The sequence below is a fragment of the Limanda limanda genome, chromosome 2 (genome assembly GCF_963576545.1).
Source record: "Limanda limanda chromosome 2, fLimLim1.1, whole genome shotgun sequence".
NCBI classification, from domain to species: Eukaryota; Metazoa; Chordata; class Actinopteri; order Pleuronectiformes; family Pleuronectidae; genus Limanda; species Limanda limanda.
The window spans coordinates 1067383-1085238 of record NC_083637.1 but is presented as its reverse complement, the minus strand read 5'-3'; the positions used below and the strand labels follow the sequence as shown (position 1 = coordinate 1085238).

Below are 17856 nucleotides of genomic sequence, written 5' to 3'. Positions count from 1 at the left end.
CAGGGGCTTGTTCCTCCTGAAGTCCACCACCATCTCCCTCGTCTTCGCCACGTTGAGCTGCATGCGGTTCTCCCCACACCACTTCACAAAGCGATCAACCAGGTCCCTGTACTCAGCCTCCCCCCCGCCCTCAACACACCCCACAATGGCCGTGTCATCAGAGAACTTCTGCAGATGACACGACTCAGTGCAGAGCTGAAAGTCAGCAGTGTATGTGGTGAAGAGGAAGGGGGGCAGTACAGTTCCCTGGGGGGCCCCGATGTTACTGATCAGACGACCAGACACACAGTTCTGTAATCTCACAAACTGCGGTCTGCCCGTCAGATAGTCATCGACCCAAGTGATGAGGGGAGCACTCACCTGCGTGCCCTCCAGTTTGGCCTTCAGCAGTCTGGGCTGGATGGTGTTGAAGGCGCTGGAGAAGTCGAAGAACATGATCCGGACTGAGGTGTTGGGTCTGTCCAGGGAGGAATAAGCCTTTTGCAGCAGGTAGATGATTGCATCATCAACCCCAACATGGGGCTGATATGCAAACTGCAGGGGGTCTTGTGATGGGAACACCAGCGGCCTGAGGTGTGCCAGGACCAGTCTCTCCATGACCTTCATGATGTGAGAGGTCAGTGCCACCGGCCTGTAGTCCTCCAGTGCAGCAGGACGTCCTTTTTTGGGCACTGGGACCAGGCAGGATGTTTTCCAGAGCACTGGCACTCTCTGAAGTTGTAGGCTCAGGTTGAAGAGGTGCTGGAGAACTCCACAGAGCTGGCTGGAACATCCCTTCAGCACACGAGGGCTGATGCGATCAGGTCCCGCAGATTTCCTCTGTTTGAGCCTCTCCAGCTCTCTCCTCACCTGGCTGGCAGTGAAGTGGAGTCCAGACTGGGGGGTGGGGGATGTCAGTGGTGGGTTTGAGGGTGGAGGGGATGAGGGTGGTGCAGAGAGGTGTGTGTTGCAGGAGGTGGTGGGGGGCTGTGGGTGATGTGAGGATGTCCTGGGGGTGGGAGGTGTGAGAAGGTCTGTGGTGAAAGCCAGCGGGGGGATTGGGGGAGGTGGTGACGAGGGTGGTGGGGGGCAGGGGGTGATGGGGGGTTGTTGTTCAGAGAAGCAGAGGAGGCAGTGGAGGGTCCGCTGGGGGTGGGGGGGTTGGAGTTGAACCTATTGAAGAACGTGTTCAGCTCGTTCGCACGTCCCTCATCCCCCGCTGCTCCCCCCCCTCTCCTCTGGAAGCCGGTGATCTCCTTCATCCCACTCCAGACGTCCCTGGTGTTATTGTCTTCCAGTTTGTGCTCCAGTTTTCTCCTGAAGTTGTCCTTGCTCACCCTGATGCTGCGTTTGAGCTCCCTTTGTACACGTTTGAGCTCTGCACTGTCCCGTGATCTAAAGGCCCTCTTCTTCTGGTTCAGAAGGGCCTTCAGGTCGCTGGTTACCCATGGCTTGTTATTTGGGTAACAGCGAACCTCTTTAGCGGGGATGGTGTTGTCAATGCAGAACCCAATGTACTCAGAGACACAGTCAGTCAGGCCATCAATGTCCTCACCATGTGGCTCATACAGAGCAGCCCAGTCCGTGGCCTCCAGGGCTCCACGCAGTGTTTCCATGGCCTCAGGAGACCATTTCCTCACAGTCCTCACTGTGACTGGGTGCTGCTGAACCACAGGCTTGTAAGATGGTGAGAGCAGGACAAGGTTGTGGTCTGACCTGCCCAGTGGTGGCAGGGCAGTGCAGCTGTATGCATCCTTCACATTTGCATACAGCAGGTCCAAAGTCTTATTTTCACGGGTGGCACATTTGACAAACTGGAAGAAGGTTGGGAGTGTGGATGAGAGGGAGGCATGATTGAAGTCACCAGTGATGAAGATGAAGGCTCCGGGGTGTTGTGGCTGTAATCCTGCAGTCACAGTGTGGATGACGTCACACGCTGCTTCCGCGTCCGATGGAGGGATGTAAACAGTGATGGCGAAAACACTGGTAAACTCCCGCGGCAAATAATACGGACGAAGTCCGACGGCGACGAGCTCGACGTCCGGGCTGCAGACACGCTGTTTAACGGTGACGTGCCCGGGGTGACACCACCTGTAATACCAGGAGCTGCTGCAACAGGCTGCTGTTAGTACGGCGCCATCTTGGGAAACCAAAGAAGAACATCACAAGAACCATGTGCAGCAGTAGTTTGAATTCATCACATTCACTTTTACCCAAACTTCAAATAGAACTGTAGTTAAATGTAAAAAGCCTTTTGATGCCTGGAGACCGTGTGATGAGAGTCTGACTCCTGCTTAGTCACAGCAGAACCTGGTTTGAAGAAGTTGAGGTGACGCTGAGTCACAATCAAATGTTGAAATTCAGCTCCACTTCCTCCTCAATGCACGAACACCTGATCGTATCTGTCTACAGCAGCAAACTACTTCCAGGAGAGCTTTGTATACGCCGTTCAAATATGCAGCTATAAGTCAAAATTCACATCAGTAGATGACGTGGAAATTAAAACAGGATTTCTGGTGGTGTCTGTTTGGTAAAAAGTGAAAAGTCGCATTGTACATTGTAACAAATCATGAATATGAAAAGTCGTGAAGAAATAAAGAAATGGCCTTCGATGGAAATGTGTAAAACATTTCATGTGAAATACTGTGCACATGAAAAATCCCTTCATGCACCATGTGTTAGTGGTTCTGTGTGTGTTTATGGCATCATGGATTTAAGAACTTTTGCAATAAATGGCAAAAAGGTGAACGTGCAGAATAAAAGTGGATGATTTCACACACAGAGGAAAGGTAAGACATTGAGACTGGGTGGTTCTTGTGTTAATGTGCTGGAATGGACTGGTCTGCATTGGCCTCAGGCCTGAAGGTTCACACTTTGACTCAGGCCCAAACAGATCAGACTGAATCTCCCTCAGTCCAGCATTAAAGTGGGCAGGGCCTGAGTCGAGCTGGATCGGATCAGGTCCTGGATCAACTGGAACTAGGAACAAAGTTCAGGCCGTTCTCTACAACATGTGAGCAACAGGGAGGTTGAAGGTTCTCTATAGAACCAGAGCAAAGCCTTTCTAAGTGTAGAAACACTGGTTTGACTGGACACACACAGCTCCACTGTGGCGCTGTCTCCAGGGACGTTCCTCCAAAGCCTCTTGCTCTGGTATCTCCCAGCATCACACAGCTTCAGGCTGGAGATCCTTAACCAGATGTTTCCACTTTTCAGTTCTTTCCAGATGAAGCTCGTCCTGCACTCAAAGTCTGATGTCTTCATGTCCTCAAGGACATAAAAACCTGGATGACCCGCAATTTTCTCTTATTAAACTCAGATAAAACAGAGGTTATAATACTCGGCCCTAAACACCTTAGAGATACATTATCTAATGATATAGCTGCGCTAGATGACATTGCCCTTGCTTCCAATGACACAGTCAGGAACTTGGGAGTGATCTTCGATCCTGATTTGTCCTTTAATAGTCACTTAAAAGTAATTTCTAGGACCGCGTTTTTCCACTTGCGTAATATCTCAAAAATCAGACATGTCCTTTCGCAAAAAGATGCAGAAAAACTAGTCCACGCCTTTGTTACATCGAGACTGGACTACTGTAATTCACTATTATCAGGCTCCAGCAGCAAGTCGTTAAAGACTCTGCAGCTGGTCCAAAATGCCGCAGCACGTGTCCTGACGAGAACTAAGAAAAGAGAGCACATTTCTCCAGTATTAGCATCGCTACACTGGCTTCCTGTTAAATCTAGAATAGAATTTAAAATTCTCCTCCTCACCTTCAAGGCCCTTAATGATATGGCACCTCTTTACCTTAAAGAGATGTTAGTACCATATCAACCCACTAGAGGGCTCCGATCCCAGAACTCAGGTTTACTTGTTGTCCCTAAAGTCTCTAAAAGTAGAGTAGGAGCCAGAGCTTTTAGCCATCAAGCCCCACTGCTGTGGAATAATCTCTCACTTTCAGTTAGGGAGGCAGACACGCTCTGTTCGTTTAAAAGTAGACTCAAAACCTTCCTTTTTTATAAAGCTTATAGTTAGAGCTAATTTGTGCGATGTTCCAAATTTGATTAAATGGCAAAAACCCCTGATGATGCTAAGACGCACAGGGAATTTATGACACAAGACACACGGAGCTTCTCTTTCCTGCTTCTCCTTCCTTTTCTCCATATTTATCACATCAAGATAATTCTTATCTGATCAGTACATGTTACTAACTTGACCCCTTTTCCCGGAGTTTCTGTGCCTTAGCGCCCGCGGATGCAGGGCCACAGCTGTGGCCGCACCATGGATTATGATTGTGGATCGCGCGTCAGAGGTCGCAATGGTGGATCCAGTTCGGTGGATTCTGTATCGTGCCAGCTGATCGTCGTTGTAATGGAGGATCCTTTGTCGCGTTGGCATCGGATGATGAGGGACCACGACCGAGGCGGCAGCTGATGATGGATTCTAACTGGCGGCGGTGGACAATGACTGTGGATTATAGTGGATCCCATCCTGATGCTGGATCGTGGTCTTGCTGCTGGCCAGAGACTGTGATTGCAGCGGGACTGCCTGACACATAGTATTGAAAAATGTTTAGCCTAATGGATGCTGCTAAAAATCCTGATGAAGTTTTCTTACACCTGACATCTATTGCACTTCTGTCCGTCCTGAGAGAGGGATCCCTCACATGTGGCTCTCTGAGGTTTCTACATATTTTTACCTGTGAAAAGGGTTTTTAGTAGTTTTTCCTTACTCTTGTTGAGGGTTAAGGACAGAGGATGTCACACAATGTTAAAGCCCCATGAGACGAATTGTTATTTGTGAATGTGGGCTATACAAATAAAACTTGATTGATTGATTGATTGATTGATTCATCTCCTGAGTCTCGCAGCCGTCCCGGTACAGGCCTTCGTTGGTGCACAGCAGAGCCACGTCTCCTCCAGCAGAGGCCCAGACCTTCTCTGGACCATCGGCTCCCTCTGGTGGACCATGCACCGAAGATACACATAAAAACAAACAGTAGCACGATTTCATTCTTTCTTTCACTTGAGCAGAAATGGAACTGCAGCTCTTAATTTACATCCCATTAATTTAATTAATTTGAAATAAAAGCCAAACAGACAGAAAATAATCAAGGCGTCGGTCTCTGTGGACGCAGCGAGTTCCTTTAATACTAGTTTGTTCATATTTAAACCAAATCATCAAAAAGGCTTAAAAACGTGTAGTTAATGAAAATAGTTAAGTGTTTCATAGAACTCCATGATTCCTGGAAATATTACTAATATATCTAAAATATTACCAAAGTATATTGAATGTTATATAAATCCTTCAGACAAAGATCAGGAAAAACAGAAGAGGAACAAACATTCTTATTAAAAGTGAACAAATCGATACGGTCACTGATTATAATTTTTCAGCGTGATGCTGGAGGATGCTTTGCGTTTTAGAAAACAGCCTCATCTATATTCATATTTCTAATGTTATTGTAAACACTGTCTGTATTTTCATTCTTACCTTAATTGACCATATCTCATTGTGATACCTTATCTACGGTGGCCCTGAGAGCTCAAAAAGTGATGGACACTTCTGCCACAGGAGACACAAAAACGTCCAATACATGAAACAGATTCAGTTCCACACAGGGGTCGGCCCCCCGCGGGTCTGCAGCCCCTCTGCAGTGGCTGCACAGTGTTGTGTTGTACTGAATTTAACTAATCAGTTTTCATATTATTAACGTGAACGTAATGATGAACGTGAGTGACGTCCACGTTCATTTTTTAAATCATCATCGTATCAGGCCATCATGAAATACCAGGTATCAAAATGTCTCTTTTGATAGTAAAGGCTCCTCCCACATTGCCTCAGGAACTGGGGTTTGCTTGCTAGTTTTGTTTTATTCAGTTTATCAGGAGTAGACGTGTCTCTCACTCTTCTCTGTGCATGAAACAAAACTCACAACACTGAAATACAAGCGCATACAAAATAACCACAATTTATTTCTACATGAAGACTTGAGGGTGAAACCACACAACAGAAGATACATTTGACTGAAAGGAAACTTAATAAACCAGAAGGACGGCGACTAAACCTGACTTCCGAACAAAGAGGAGAAAACGGTGCAGGATGAACCAACAGTTAATCCAACAGGAAGTAAGGCCTACAAAACGGAAATAAGATACCAGAGATACATTTATTTATCCCAAACACATGCACAGACACACTCATGCAATTGAGGGAAATTTGTCCTCTGCTTTTAACAGGACACACAAATAAAACATCCAACCTGTAGTATTAATGTTTGGGGACTGAAGCCAACAGAGGGCGCTGCTGTCAAACTGAACATTTTGAATTGTCACGTGTTAAAGACAAACAAATCAGCAGCTGACAGTTCCCCAGGCCACGCCCATTGATCAAGCCTTTGGGAAGAGACCAAGGTGCAGGCAAAGATCCTCACCTGCAGACAGAGCACTCACTCTGACACTAAAGTAACACAAAGAAACAAACTAGGCTTTTTATTTTCTTCTATCATCAGTGAACAAATTAAAAAGTTTTTCTGCTTTTTCTATTTATTTCTATGACTAATGTGGTGTCACTTTGTCATAAAAGTGTATAAGTTTCCTCTTCAGTGTCTGTCAGGCTTCAGCGAGGCCTGTGAAACAGAAAATAGAGATCAACCGCATTAGAGGAGGAAACTGAGTGTGTGTATATTTATATATGCACAGTATTCAGAACCTGGTAATGTGGTTCACAGTGAAGTTTTATTTTATATCTCCAGTTTTACCTTTTGTTTATCACAGAGTAGATGACCTCCCCTGAATTTGGATCTTGTCTGGAAACTGTTGGAGAAACAAATCGACTTAAATGTAATTAAAAAAATTCCCTCTGAATTTGAAATGTGCTTTAAACTGAATAAAGCTGCCGACATGTCGTACAGCTCTAAACCATTTCTATTCTGCATCTTCATGAGAACATGTTTGTTTTTTATGCTTTCAACCTCAGGTCTTCGTGCTGATGAATAAACCTGCAGAGGAACCTCATGTGGTCTCAAACTATCACCTGCGCCTCAATGTACTTAAAAGTAATATGCAGATAAATTAAAATATTTTATTTGATCTCATTTAACAGGACTACAAAGAAATGTCTCATATTTCTGAATTTAACATTAAAAAAGTGTGTGTGTATATGCACGTCCTCACCTGTTGGGTTCATGGCCAAGTCGTCTGATGAACAGCAGATAAATGCTGGAGTAGAGAAAAGAAGCAGACGAGGTTAAAGTGTTGAAATAAAGGAAATTCTTCAGGAAGCTTAGTTCAGACTCTTCCAGGTAAAACATCAATATTTTCGACAGCGCCTCCTTTAGTCCAGTTTAAGTCACTTTACCTCAACGGTTTCTATAGAGAAGTCCCAGCAGAAGCTGAGAACCCAGTAAAACGATGGTTAAGGTCCACGGCAGGACAAGATGAGGGGTTCGACTGGAGGACGAGTCATCATCTTTGTGCCCAGACGGAGACGCATTTCCTTTTGGGATGAAGTGAACATGTCATTTAAGATGATAATTCATGTTTGCAGAATACACAACAGTGATAAAACAATAATGAAAAATATTTAGCTAATGGTGTCATATAAAGTGTGTAGATATAAGGCTGCTCTGACCTTGGACATTCAGCCAGCTCTCTGGTGATTCTCCGACTCCGGAGATGTTGCACTTGTAGAGTCCTTCATCAGACTTGGACACACTGTAGATGCTCATCACTCCTTTGTATCCCGTCTGGATACGGACGTTGTCCCTGAAGAACTCAGCGATTCGGTGGAAAGTTTTTTCCATGATGCAGCAGCACAGAGTCACGTCATCTCCCTCCATCACAGGACCAAGAGGAATCAGCTAGGATCAGCTCTCGACCTACAGCGTAAAACAGACTCAACCTCAAACTACATCTAATTCTGCTTCCTGCTGAGATCTCTGTTTGTCGTGCACGATGAAACAATTGTCATTTCCTGCTTGTACAGGACAGTAAAACCTTAATGGACGTAATAATGAGCCACCGATGAGAGGGACTGAGTGACGACCGCTCGTTGCACAACAATGACGCAATGTCGCCAAACAGATGATTTATGCTACGATGAAGCTGTGGCAGAGATAGTCTCTAGTTATAATAAAACGCTAACGTACCGATCAGGTGCCTTCAACGCTACAAGCTGCACATGAAGTACCAACCCTCCAGCTGGGAGAACGTGGGCCACTTCAGTCCATTGATAAGTTGTACATCAAAATGTTGGATCAGATTTTGTTCAACTTACCAACAGAGACGTTAACTGCATTACTTTTCTCTCCGCGTTCATCTTCGCACCAATATTCTCCGCTGTCGGATTCATGCACAGTTTTGATCGTGCGGGATCTTGTCAACATCTCCCAGGAAGAAGCGTTTGATGGAGTTAGTTCCTTCAGCCTCCTCATCACTCTCCACCCGCCGAGGCCTTTCAGATCCTCACAGCTGATCGAGACCGTCTCGTACTGAAAGAACTGCAGGCGTTCTGGATCGAAGTGAGGAAAGCTGCATCTGAGACAACGGAAATTAAAGATATTTGTTGAATGTTATTGAATAACACACACACCACCTGCTGGCTGAGCTAAACCCAGGACGATGAGAAACCTTTAGCAAAAATCTTTGAGTAACGAGAACACTCGACATCACGCTCCATGTACTGAGCTCTGACGTGTAGGATGCTGATCAGCAGGAAGTTCATTTACCGTCTCTCTGATCCTTCAGGTTGTGGACTTTAGCAACAAGTGTCAGAATCACTGAGGAGACAAAGACACAGAATCCTTCACATGAGACAACAGGAGATTATAGATAACGTCTAGAATCTGGCTGAATAAATAAATCTGATATAATTTAGACAAACAGCTTTAAGCTTCAAACAGAACCTGCTACTCACACAGTGGGACACAGAGAGATAAGAGCTCCATGTTGTCGAGTGACGACTGAGACCATCAGACTGAAATACCAACGACAGACCCTCTTCCTGATTGGTCTGTTCTTAGCGCTAAAGGCACGTATGAGTTCTAAGTTTAAAACCATGTGAAACTGAGATGTTGGTTTGGTTCCTGCTGAAAGTTTTGGACTCGAATCAACACATGAAAACATGCAGGAGTCGTTATTCATTACTTTGCTTGTTGGTGTGTTCTGATCCAAATGGGCTGAATTCAAAGAGTTGAATCATTTGTCAAATCTGCATCTTTCAAACAAAATTCAGTGATGAAGGTATGAAAGTGTGTGTGTGTGTGTGTGTGTGTGTGTGTGTGTGTGTGTGTGTGTGTGTGTGTGTGTGTGTGTGTGTGCGCCCACACAATAGTTCATGTAGGTCACAGTGAAGAACAATGAGCCTCAGCCACTTCCACTTTCCCTCTGAGTGGCTGCCATGCTCGACCAGAGTCAAATCACGATTACAATACAGGATTGAGTCCAATGGTCTCAAGGACTCTTCCAATAAAGGTTAGTGATAACATTCCACTGAAGTTTGACTTTTTGCACTATTACAATACTTATTGGCAACTCTTTATCATGTCTTTCGCTCCATGAAATGCCTGTTAATGCTCAGTAGTACACATATGGTACTTTAATGTATTTGCATTGTAATAAAATGTGATCATTTTCAATGGGCATATATTCAGCTGAAACGGGTAGCCTAGTGCATCCCATATTTTTCAGCATAACATTTTAATATAGGGGGCCTGGGAGTATGCCCATCCGGTCCACTTGTGTTTTGTGGATCTGGAGAAGGCGTATGACCGGGTCCCCCGGGAGAAACTGTGGGAGGTGCTGCGGGAGTATGGGGTAAGGGGGTCTCTCCTCAGGGCCATCCAATCCCTGTACTCCCAAAGCGAGAGCTGTGTTCGGGTCCTCGGCAGCCAGTCAGTTTCGTTCTCAGTGGGTGCTGGTCTCCGCCAGGGCTGCGCCTTGTCACCAATCCTGTTTGTGATATACATGGACAGGATATCGAGGCGTAGTCGTGGTGGGGAGGGGTTGCAGTTCGGTGGTCTGAGGATCTCGTCACTGCTTTTTGCGGATGATGTGGTCCTCATTGGATCATCGGCTTGTGACCTTCAGCACTCACTGGATCGGCTGGCGGCCGAGTGTGAAGCGGCTGGGATGAGGATCAGCACCACTAAATCTGAGGCCATGACTCTTAGCAGGAAACCGATGGATTGCTTACTCCGGGTAGGAAATGAGTCCTTAGCCCAAGTGAAGGAGTTCAAGTACCTCGGGGTCTTGTTCGCGAGTGAGGGTACTATGGAGCGTGAGATTGGCCGGAGAATCGGAGCAGCGGGGGCGGTATTGCGTTCGCTTTACCGCACCGTTGTAACGAAAAGAGAGCATAGCCGCAAGGCAAAGCTCTCGATCTACCGGTCGATCTTCGTTCCTATCCTCACCTATGGTCATGAGGGCTGGGTGATGACCGAAAGGACGAGATCGCGGGTACAAGCGGCCGAGATGAGTTTTCTCAGAAGGGTGGCTGGCGTCTCCCTTAGAGATAGGGTGAGAAGCTCAGTCATCCGTGAGGGACTCGGATTAGAGCCGCTGCTCCTTTACTTAGAAAGGAGTCAGCTGAGGTGGTTCGGGCATCTGGTAAGGATGCCCACTGGGCGCCTCCCTTGGGAGGTGTTTCAGGCACGTCCAGTGGGGAGGAGACCTCGGGGAAGACCCAGGACTAGGTGGAGAGATTATATCTCAACACTGGCCTGGGAACGCCTCGGGATCCCCCCGTCAGAGCTGGTCAATGTGGCCCGGGAAAGGGAAGTCTGGGGCCCCCTGCTTGAGCTGCTCCCCCCGCGACCCGACCCCGGATAAGCGGATGAAGATGAGATGAGATTTTAATATATCATTATAGTCATTATGGCTTTTAGAAAAATGTTTTTTTTTGGAGGAGGTGGGGTAGTGCACTATAGGCCCCTGAGACGCGGCTTAAGAGTTTGTCCTTACTTTTACTTTTATACTTTTATAGTTTTGAAACCAGTACTTTTACACTTTTACTTAAGTAAAAAAGCTTGAGTTGATACTTCAACTTCTACAGAAGTCTTTTTAAACCTTAGTATCTATACTTCTACTTGAGTTATGAATGTTAATACTTTTGACACCTCTGCTGCTCTCTAACCTTCCTACCTCCCTAACTTACCACCTTCCTACCTTCCTACCTGCCCATCCATCTCCCTAAACCTGTCACACCGCGGTGAGGTTTGTCTTGTCTTGGGGTTTTTGTCTCGTAACTTCCTGTTTTATTTTGAAATCCTAACTCTCCTCTCGTTTCAGGTCACTTGCCCTTCCTCATGTGTCACCGGTCTGATTGTCTCTGATTGTTTCCACCTGTTCCCTTCACCCTCATGTGCTTATAGTCTGCGTCTCCCCTTTGTCTTGTGCCGAAGTGTTTCATTCTTGTTCGTGCACCTAAGCCTTACCCACAGTCATTGTCGTTTTTGCCAAAGAGTTTCTTGCTACGCCACGTAAGTTGTTTTCTGTTTCCTCCTTGAGAGTGATTTTTTGTTTAAAGTTTTCCAGTTTAGCTTTGTTTTGTGTTGTTTGTAAACTGTTTTTCTTCCTCCCTTTTGGAGCGATTTATGTTAAGAGAGATTTAGTTAGTTTGTTGAGCCTCCTGTTTAGGTGAGCCTTTTCTTTTGCCCCATTTATTAGTAGTTTGGTTTTCCTCCTTCGGGAGCGCTTTTGATTTCTTGCTCTTGCCATTTGTTTGTCCTCCTTCGGGAGTGGTTTATTTTTAAAAGCTTTTTCTTTTTCTAGTGTATGTTTTGTAATTATTAGGAAGTTCTTTTTCCCCAGTTATTGCTTGCCAAGTATTATATTATTATATAGATATAGTTAGTGAGATTTTCATAGCCTTCTTGTTTGTCACTCTGCATTGAGGTTCTGAAATCAATAAAGTGTGCTGGTACGTGATATTCTCTGCTTCTGAGTCCTCATTCCAGTCCAGGCCTGACAAAACCTCCCTACTTCCTTCCCAACCTACACACCTACACCTCTGTTCTTGTGGTTGTTGCCTTTACATTTCACTGAGAAGGGGGGGAGGGTGTTAGCTTTAATTCTTTAGAGCACGCTGTCACATTGTTTACATATGAATGCTGAAGATTTGATTGATTGAATGATCTGTGTTTCTCGTCTTTTTTCCTGTGTAGTTTTCACTGGTGTTGAATCCATTAAGAAAGGTCTAACTGGTGAAGGTTTGAGTTCCTGGTAACAATAAAGTAATAAAATGTTGATTTATTTGATACAATAAAAGATCTCGCATTGCATAGATAATGAAGGTTAAAGTACAAACTGTTTTTATTTTATTGGGTCATGCAGCTTCTATTCTCTTTACTCAGCTAATGTCTGAACGTAGCCAACAGGTAAGTGAGCGTCAACGGAAAATCTACCTTAAATTGAAATGAACAGTTTCTATGGCATTGTTTGGTTCAGGGTATGTAAATTAAATATCTGAATCTAATAAGAACAAATGTGTTGTTGTTTTCAAACGTCTGTGTGTCTCTTCTAGTTCCAGCAGTTTGTCAGGTGATCTCTTCTGAGCTGCAGCGTTAATACAACAGGTGCGTGACCTTTGTGAACATTTGCTCTTTGAAATAAGTTATAAAAATGTAACTTATTTATATGAACAGTGTCAAATCTTCAAACGTTTGGTTTCATTCGATCACAAACTGAAAAGTAAACTCGAGGTCAGTTGTTCATTTTACACTCAAACTTGTATTTATTGTGACAATAATTTGTGCTAACTGTTTGAATGTTTAACGTGTTTAAAATTGTTCACGTTCACCATCCAGATATCTATCTCCACACTGCAGCAGTTACACTGGAAGAGAAACCCTAGATTCGAACAAAGACCGTTGTTGCTGTCGGGCGATGTGCACATAGGCTAGCTCTAGCCTGTAAGGATGCAATGGTGACAATTGGGTGTAAAGTGTCGCAGCCTTAACGAGCAGCAATCGAAGGGCAGAGAGAACATCACCTGTTTATCACAGGAAACACAGGAGGGAAGGGAAGTGACCGGAAATAGGACAAAATGTGAGTTTCAAAATAAAACATGCAGAATGAAAGGGTCGTTTAACCAAAGCGGAGATATGACATTGATTCGTTTTGATGTAGAACACTTGTGTTAATCAGTAGAATGTGCAGTACATTTGCATACAGCAACAGTCTCTGGGAGAAAAATGGCAGACAGAAGATCTGTGATGAGACCGTGGTTTGCTATCTTTTTTCCAGAAGATGTGAGGAAGCTTCTTTGTTGTCATAGGTCGCACAATTCATGAGTTACACCCAACGTTAGAACCAGAGACAGGGTCACCTGAGGCGGACCCATCAAAGTTGAACAGCTTTTCACTGTGATGTTGGGCATGTCAAGAAGAACAGTGTGATACCGCAACCAGCGAGCAGCAGAGAGATGTGAGGTCTTCTGTTCTGTAAGAATGAGAGACACAGCATGAGGAACAAGGAGTGTCAAGTCAGAGTAACCTACCATGTCTCGTGAGGCAAGGACGGCTTCTTCACAGGCGGCCACTGCACGCAAACAACGTGGAAGGCCAGTTGCCACCGGATCAAGTTTGGCGGGGAAGTAGGCGACAGGGCGATATTTGTCACCATGAGACTGAAGGAGGACAGAAATCATGCAGCGGTCTCTCTCATCCACAGCCGGAACAAAAGGTTTGTCAGGGTTAGGGAGAGCAAGAGTTGGAGATTGCTCCAGCGTCTTCTTCAGTGTGACAAATGCCTCCTCTGCCTCTGGAGTCTAACGTTTGTGAGGAGTGAGTGATTTGCCATGGTACAGAGCCCTAAAGGGGCTTCAAGAAGAGCAAAGTCAGGAATGAATGTCATGGATTGTTGTTCTGTTGGACCCCAAAGCAGACACTGATTGTCAGATTTGAACTAAAGGAGAGTTTTATTTGAACAAATGAACAAAGGCAGGCTGTGGCGGCAGGGTGCTGGCTGGCTCGGATATCCACGGGAAAACAAAGCTGAGGAAGAGCGGAAAGGCCCACGGGAAGTCTGGGTACATGGAGGAGAAATACACGGATTAGTAATTAGTGTTGTGCAATAGGAGTAGACTTGACGTTGGCTAATTATTAATAATCATGAAATATGATTATTAAAATAATAAAAATTATCTATCAAAAATAATTAAATTATTAATTGAAGATGATCAGTAATCAAATAACAATAAAACCACTAATGAGAAAATAGGAATTATCAATTAGAAAGTACAAGCTATCAATTAACAATGATAAGGTTATCAACCAAGAATAATGAAAATAATTAGTCAAAAACAATAAAATTATCAATTTAAGAATAATACTATCTATATTAATAATTGAGAAAGGGGGGCACCACCCTGGTTTCCTGGGACCAACATATCAAGCTATAATTATCAGTCTCATAATGATAAATGTCAAATTAATAATGTCAATATTTTAATATTAACGATTACTTAATAAACAGTGAAGGCTTCTAAGTTCGAGCACAGGCAATCATAATCCAGCTGTATTCACACACTTATGCACAAATAATCACAGACTACAGATACTTTAATTACAAAAGTATTTATTAAAAAGGGGAAATAAAGTTATAATGTTATTCAATGATTTATCATTTTAACAAGCTCCAATATTTCAAAGATAAACACAGCAGCAGCACTTATCACAATTCAGAAAATACATGTAAAACCTGCAGTCTACCTATGTATGTCTGTCTCTGTGTGTGTGTGTCTGTGTCAAAGTGTCTCTCTGTGTATGTGTGTCTATGTGTGTGTATGTGAAATAAAGTTAGTGTTATTTAATGATTTATCATTTTAACAAACTCCCATATTTCAAAGATAACAACAGCAGCTTATCACAATTTAGAACACGCATGTAACCTCTGGTCCGTGTGTGTGTGTGTGTGTGTGTGTGTGTGTGTGTGTGTGTGTGTGTGTGTGTGTGTGTGTGTGTGTGTGTGTGTGTGTGTGTGTGTGTGTGTGTGTGTGTGTGTGTGTGTGTGTGTGTGTGTGTGTGTGTGTGTGTGTGTGTGTGTGTGTGTGTGTGTGTGTGTGTGTGTGTGTGTGTGTGTGTGTGTGTGTGTGTGTGTGTGTGTGTGCGTGTGTGTGTAGGAAGGGGGCGTGGCGATGGCCTATCATGATTCGTGGAATCAAGGCCTAAAAACTCTCAAAATGGCGGATTGACTACAAAACAAGATGGCGGAGCCGTTATGAATTTAGAGCCAGGATATGAGGAGAGAGAGAGCGGAGGCGTGGCAATAATAGACTCAAAATGGTGGGTTAACTTGCGTTATTCAAGATGGAGTCTATGTTAATGACACCATGTGGCCGGAGCGCACACTGGTGGTCGTCACATGAATTACACAAAGGAAATTTTAGACAAAGAGAATTCTTATCTCTGCTTGGCTTTGGGGGCCGAATGGTTTCCAGATGTGTTCAGCCTCTCTAAGCATAGATTTAACTATGTGACATGACCTGTATTATAAATACAGATCGGAAGTGTGTATAGGTCGGTTTAGAAGGAGAGAGAGAGAGAGAGAGAGAGAGAGAAAACGTGTAAGGAGAGTTCAAAGAAGCTCTTAAAAACACGCCAGAGATAGATTAACAGTGATTCACCCCTCAGCCCTCAAGCGAACGTTGTGGGCCGAGGTTCTGATCGGTGAAATCACTGCAGACTCAGACACAGACGTTAACAGTGCGGGCGGAGGCGCTTCTCACGGCCCTATTTACTGCAACACAAAACATTGCGATCAAACCGGAAACCGGAAGTAGCGGCTCGGAGTAGTGGCCGGCTAAAACAATGGAACACGGAGATTCCACCCACAAAATACACTCAAGTATGAAATCAATACGCTACGTATTAAACTAACATCTGCCCAGATAATCAAGTCTCTTACTGTACCACCCTCGCGGTGTGTCTGCGCCTCGGCGCGAATGTGTCGGGGGCCAGTGAATCACGTGGTCTCTCTCACGAGCGGAGCTCCGGAGCTCAGCCGCTGGACCGGACAAGGAGCGGATTTTCTCGTGCTCCGTGACGGAATGAAACTTCGTCTTCTTCTGTAACAGCGGAGATCGTGCTGCTTTACAGGAACGGAGTGGATTGCCTCTTACTCCTCAGCGGGATGAACGTCGCGCTTCTGCAGGGGACGGCTGGTTTGAAGCCGTTTGTAGATCGTTGGAAAAACAAAAGTAAAGTCCGTGGGGAAAATGAAACAGTTTGAGATCGTCCAGCGAGCAATTTCCTGTTTGATCTTTCCAAGTTAAAACAGGAAAAGTCCTTTTCAAAATAAAAACGTCGACTAAGATAAAAGAATAAATGAATGAAATGAATTGAAATGAATAAAACAAAACGTCTTATCGCCTCCATTAGTTTACTGAGTCGTCTGGTAAAGCCTCGGGAGGCCTAGTGGTAACTTCAGCGTTGGAGTAGAAAAAGAGGACAAAGAAGTTAGTTGCCTCCTTAAGTTGCTGGGTTAACTGGTGAGACCCCAAGGGGGGGTCTCGTTGTCACATCAGCATCGGAGGAAAGAGAGCGAGATTTCTGTGAGCTCAGCCTTTTTAAGTCATGTTCCAGGTGACTCCCCCCTGGGAGGAGGGGTCAGGGGTCAGTGTGGCCCCCGGCCAATTAACTATCAGAATTTGGCCCCAAGGGGAGGGCTTCGCCCTCAGCGGACATCTCAGGTTTCAATTGGATCTCAGCAGAGCTGATTGCAGCATCTGCAACCAGGCCCTGCTGCTGGGGGGGGGGTTGGAGTGTCGACACCCCGGAACACTCTAGGGCTGGTCTCAGGATCGCGTTTAGGCCTCACGTTTTATGGGCCTTTGTTGAAAACTCAGATCACTGGGCCTCAGTCCCAACATTAGCCAAGAACACGAGGGCCGAGAGAATCATGAGAGCGTGCTCTACCGAACAAGACGGAGTAATCTGGCAGCGTAGTGGAGTGAAGACCAGGCTTTTATTGTGAGGTGATGAGATGAAGGAGAGCAGGTGTGCCTTGTCAGCTGCAGTATTGGTAGAGGCAGAAGATTTTCTCTCCTGGTGGCCAACCACCGAAGACTTCTCAGGTCCAGATGATCTTTCAAGGGATCCTGTACATGACGCAAAGTTTCTGATGGAAATTCATCTTGAGATTTGAAATAATGAAGTTCTCAGACTGGTGTTGCCTTTGAGTCTTTTTAATAGTAAGCTCTGCAGAGGTCACACAAAAAGCACGGGTGCACAAAGTGGAACTGCCCTGTGTATGTTCATCTGTGTCTATCTGCTGTCGGTCCGCTGTAGCAGTTGAAAAAACATCACTGAATAAGGTCATACACACTGTTTGTCAAGGTCATAGCAGTGAGACACCATCAAATAAGAGTTCCATCATGTCAGGTAGACAGTATCACAGCAGTGAGACATCTGGTCAGTGGAACGGTTCGGTAACTCAGTCGATAGTGGCTTCCACCGTCCTGTACAGCATGTCAGGTGGGGGGCCGGCGCTTGAAAACACCTTGGGGGTGTGGCCAATGCACCCTCTGACCCCTCCCATACCAACCAAAGGGCAGATGGGACGGTGGCGTCCTCTGAGAGGGGCGGAGCCAAGCTGCTGCTGGTCTTGGTGGACATCTTTTTCTCCTCCTTCACTTCCTCTGAGGATCCAGACATCATCGCCTCATCCCGCCCCTCCTCCCGTGGCCCCTCCCAAATCGTCATGCATCGCGGCGCCTCAGGTTCGTCTCCCTGAACAAACGCCTCCTGCAGCAGGGAGGAGGAGGAGGAGGAGAACCAGGAGGAGGATGACGATGAAGATGTCACACCGCGGTGAAATCATGTCTTGTTTTGTGTTTTTTGTCACGTCATTTCCGGTTTTATTTTGAAAAGTAACTCTC

At 45.3% G+C, this 17856-nt stretch overlaps 1 protein-coding gene across 1 annotated transcript in view; it reads right to left on the bottom strand.

Moving 5' to 3' along the window:
* The window catches only part of LOC132997179 (basement membrane-specific heparan sulfate proteoglycan core protein-like), a 31296-nt gene extending 22370 nt beyond the window's left edge, over positions 1 to 8926 (bottom strand). Inside the window, exons 1-7 of the mRNA XM_061067424.1 lie at positions 8896 to 8926; positions 8708 to 8758; positions 8257 to 8490; positions 7612 to 7809; positions 7155 to 7199; positions 4848 to 4937; positions 1844 to 2119 (exon numbers count right to left, since the gene is read on the bottom strand). Coding sequence (XP_060923407.1) covers positions 1844 to 2119; positions 4848 to 4937; positions 7155 to 7199; positions 7612 to 7809; positions 8257 to 8490; positions 8708 to 8758; positions 8896 to 8926 — 925 coding nt within the window. The remainder of the gene's footprint in view (positions 1 to 1843; positions 2120 to 4847; positions 4938 to 7154; positions 7200 to 7611; positions 7810 to 8256; positions 8491 to 8707; positions 8759 to 8895) is intronic.
* Positions 8927 to 17856: the final 8930 nt, after the last annotated feature.